Source organism: Loa loa (assembly GCF_000183805.2).
Source record: "Loa loa unplaced genomic scaffold supercont3.40, whole genome shotgun sequence".
Taxonomy (NCBI): domain Eukaryota; kingdom Metazoa; phylum Nematoda; class Chromadorea; order Rhabditida; family Onchocercidae; genus Loa; species Loa loa.
Window position 1 is genome coordinate 340,340 of NW_018108220.1, and position 3,519 is coordinate 343,858.

The 3,519-nt window shown below is 30.5% G+C and overlaps 1 protein-coding gene across 1 annotated transcript in view; it reads right to left on the reverse strand.

Annotated features, from left to right (window-relative positions):
• Window positions 1–389: 389 nt before the first annotated feature.
• The window catches only part of LOAG_17111 (WGR domain-containing protein), an 8,245-nt gene continuing 5,115 nt past the window's right edge, over window positions 390–3,519 (reverse strand). Inside the window, exons 16-24 of the mRNA XM_020449771.1 lie at window positions 3,187–3,312; window positions 2,946–3,029; window positions 2,679–2,804; window positions 2,257–2,388; window positions 2,001–2,099; window positions 1,703–1,849; window positions 1,366–1,549; window positions 789–906; window positions 390–570 (exon numbers count right to left, since the gene is read on the reverse strand). Of these exons, the coding sequence (XP_020306664.1) occupies window positions 495–570; window positions 789–906; window positions 1,366–1,549; window positions 1,703–1,849; window positions 2,001–2,099; window positions 2,257–2,388; window positions 2,679–2,804; window positions 2,946–3,029; window positions 3,187–3,312 (1,092 nt within the window). The 3' untranslated portion in view covers window positions 390–494. The remainder of the gene's footprint in view (window positions 571–788; window positions 907–1,365; window positions 1,550–1,702; window positions 1,850–2,000; window positions 2,100–2,256; window positions 2,389–2,678; window positions 2,805–2,945; window positions 3,030–3,186; window positions 3,313–3,519) is intronic.

Below are 3,519 nucleotides of genomic sequence, written 5' to 3' on the forward strand. Positions count from 1 at the left end.
GACCTTCAAAAGAAAACGATCAAAAGTTCCTCGTCAAAGTCTAAGAGAAAGTATATAAGTAAAGAATTTGACAAGTTTAAGTGATGACTTGGAACACGTCACATATACCATCTTATTTTATTATAGTATAAATAACAGTGACAGTCAAATATTAATTTAACAGAATCTTGTGAATGATTAAGATATAAGCCCAATAAGCGATTAAAATCATTTAAGCTTCAGTAAGTCTGTGTTGGAAAACTAAAATTCCATTGAATAGTACTAACGTAATACTCAATTCTTCAAAATAGATTTAGATAGAAATTTATTGATTCAAAATTCCAAAATATTGTATGCATCACTGATATCGATATGATTAATATGTAAATAAAAAGAAAAAAAAACGAAAACACCATTAAAAATGTAAAACACATGTGACGGAAATAAATTCACAGAAAGGAATGTAGGAGCTTGATCGATTGATATTCCACTGGAATGTTGGTAATCTTGCAAATTCAGAAGAGAGATGATATGAACTTAGCTCGCACCAAATATTTAATTTCAACCTGAGCAACATCGTAAACAATATACCTGCAACCGACTAAATATTATTTATCTATATCTATATATGTATCTATTTATATCTATACATTTATATATATGTACATATATATATATGTATATTTATATATATACGCGCTACCTGTTAATTGAAGCAAACATAAGAACGAGGACGGATAAATACTTCTAAGTAATTCTTGTGGCTGATATGTCTTATATGCTTTTGCAAATGGTAAATTAGAACGAACTCATTGTACAAAAGCGACAGATCCTGCCTTTTCGTATCTATAGGTTTCCCCATAGGAATTGTCACACCGTCTTCTGTCACAAAGTGCTCATTTGGATCAGGAATCGTTTGTCCTAAGCCTGAAATACATGTTTATAAAAAGTACAATTTCCATTTCAAAAACTGACTACATAACTTTTAAAGCAGATGTTTTATTCCTTTTTTTTTTCAATATTTGAATCGATGAAGACCAACAGAGTACCGCTCAATTAGTATTTTAATCATATGTTCAAACTTTAAAGTATGATGGATTTTCGTTTAATTTTGAAAACTATCCTATTACTTGCTTGAAAAATCAATTTGTTAGAAAAAAATACAGAAATAAGGGGATAATAATCAAATATTTCTATGTCCAAAACGTTTCAACGTTATATGCTTACATGTAAGTTTCAGTTCACAAAGCATTTATAATCTCGAGTCACTGCGCTTCTTACTCAGTTGACATAACAATAAAATGTTTTGGACATAAAGAATCAGCTATGTACTGATCTTACACATAAGTAATACAGTTACGTTCAAATTCAACATCAAATTCATACCTTTAACACTATGTTTCCCCTTATCAGGTTTTGTGATTGATTTCGCATTGATTTCTTCCTGCATTTCCCCAAGTGCCACTTCACAAAGCAAAATAAACCCTTCCGTGTTAACTGCATAACAATAGTTTGCTGATTTTGATATCAAATCTGCGAAGTATATCCCTTTCCCAAACATATAACCCGTCTAAAATTATAACTTAGTACCACTCTAAAAGCTTTTCTCAAATTCTTCTTAACATAATCTTAAAGCTCGTAATAGTAAAGAAATCGTTTTTTTTCTTTTTTTGAGATTTAATATCAAATTCCACAGTAAGACTTAGCTACTTAAGCTTCATACCATAGGTGCTTCTGGCGGTGCAACTCGTAATCCCTGTGATAAAATTCCTGCATAATTCGTTATTCGTGAACCATGCCAAAGTAAATAATGATTTGGGATATCTTTTTTGAATCTTTCACTTTCGCCTTCACGCTTTACCCGAATGATCTACAGAAAAACTATTCCCAATCTTTATAACACGAAAGTAAAAGTGTTGTACAGATTCTGAGAATTCAAAACAAATAAACGGCAAGGGATTTCTAGTCAAATAAATACCTTCTTTAAGCAGTTCACAAAAAATTTTAAAAGATAAACACACATCAACAATTTCAAGTTTATATTGGTCGTGTGTAGGTGCATGCGTATTCGCAGCATACTGCAGTATGCGTCTGTACTCGTCCGACTGCTTATCCAGTAACTGAAAAACCTTGATCAGTTTTGTCCGTAAGTAACAGATGAAAAATCAATTTTTAATGATTTGAAATCCTTAGTGTAAGCATGAAATCTTTCCTATTACAAAGATTGAGAGTCAAATTACGATAGGAAGAAACACAATTCTTATAAAATTGTAAAACCTCTAGCTCAGCATGTAACTTTTCATAGTGAACATCCACAGGATCTCGCGTTCGATCTCTTCTATCATCAGACTTCAAAATGCTGTATGTGACTTCAAGCTCCAAAAGATCGTCAAGTAGTTTCGCCTTATCCTGTAAATAAATACTGAATTAGTGATTTAATTTCACCTGCACATTCCATAATAACAATCGTCTCGAAGTGGTAAAAAGGGATTAGTAACGACAACCTATACGTATTAGCAAAAAATGACAATAACTATTGGAGTTACATTAAACGTTCACTAACTTGGGCAAATGAATTTTGAAAATTCAAAAAACTTACTGACTTTACACCACAATGCTATTCATTTTTTCCTGAAGTTTATATAGTTAACAAAAATTTCTAGATTACGCAATTAAAATATGGAATAATTCAAACGAACAATTAAGAGTTTCTGCGAGTTGAGAAGCGGCGGTTTGTTCATACCAAAGTTATGTGGAATAAGAGTGAAAAATCGATTTGTTGCATCCAAATAATCTTCATATTTGGCATTACCAACTTCCATTAACTAGATTTATTTGGCATTACTAACTTCCATTAACTAAATTTCGACTTTAAGTTCGTATATAATGAATGTGACCTCTACATAAACTTCTTGAGAATTTTTGTTAGTTTCTGTTAAGGAGTTTTCTTTCAAAAATGTACTTACTGTTTGCAGCTCTGTCAAAATCTTATATGCATTTTTTATGTGACGAATTGATAGTATTCCGAGAGGCATTTTACCTGTATCGATCTGGAAAAATTATCTTGGAAAAAATTTGATAACCATTAGTAAAACAAAATAAAAAAAAGTTGTAGCTGCAAAAGTTTCAAAATTAAATTCAAGGTTCTGCCCATACTAGCCAAGTGACTGAATAATCCAAAACTTATAAGAAGGAATGAAAACTAACCTCAAGACTTTCAAGAACATCGTTCATTGCATTAACGTCAAAAATCATTGTAATGATTTGCTGTATCGATCCTGGCAGCTTTGATAACGATCCAGGTTTCACAACAGATGTTTGCAGTTCTTTTAACTATTAAATAAACGAATAAATAAATATATGATAAAGACAAAATGTTCGTTTTCAGACTTTAAATATTTTGAAAAATATCCCAAAATTATGCTTTTCTAATGAGTTACTGAAATACTAGAAATAAATGTGTGGCAAATATATATATATATATATATATATATATATATATATATATATATATATATATATAGTAGTAAGTAGTAGTAT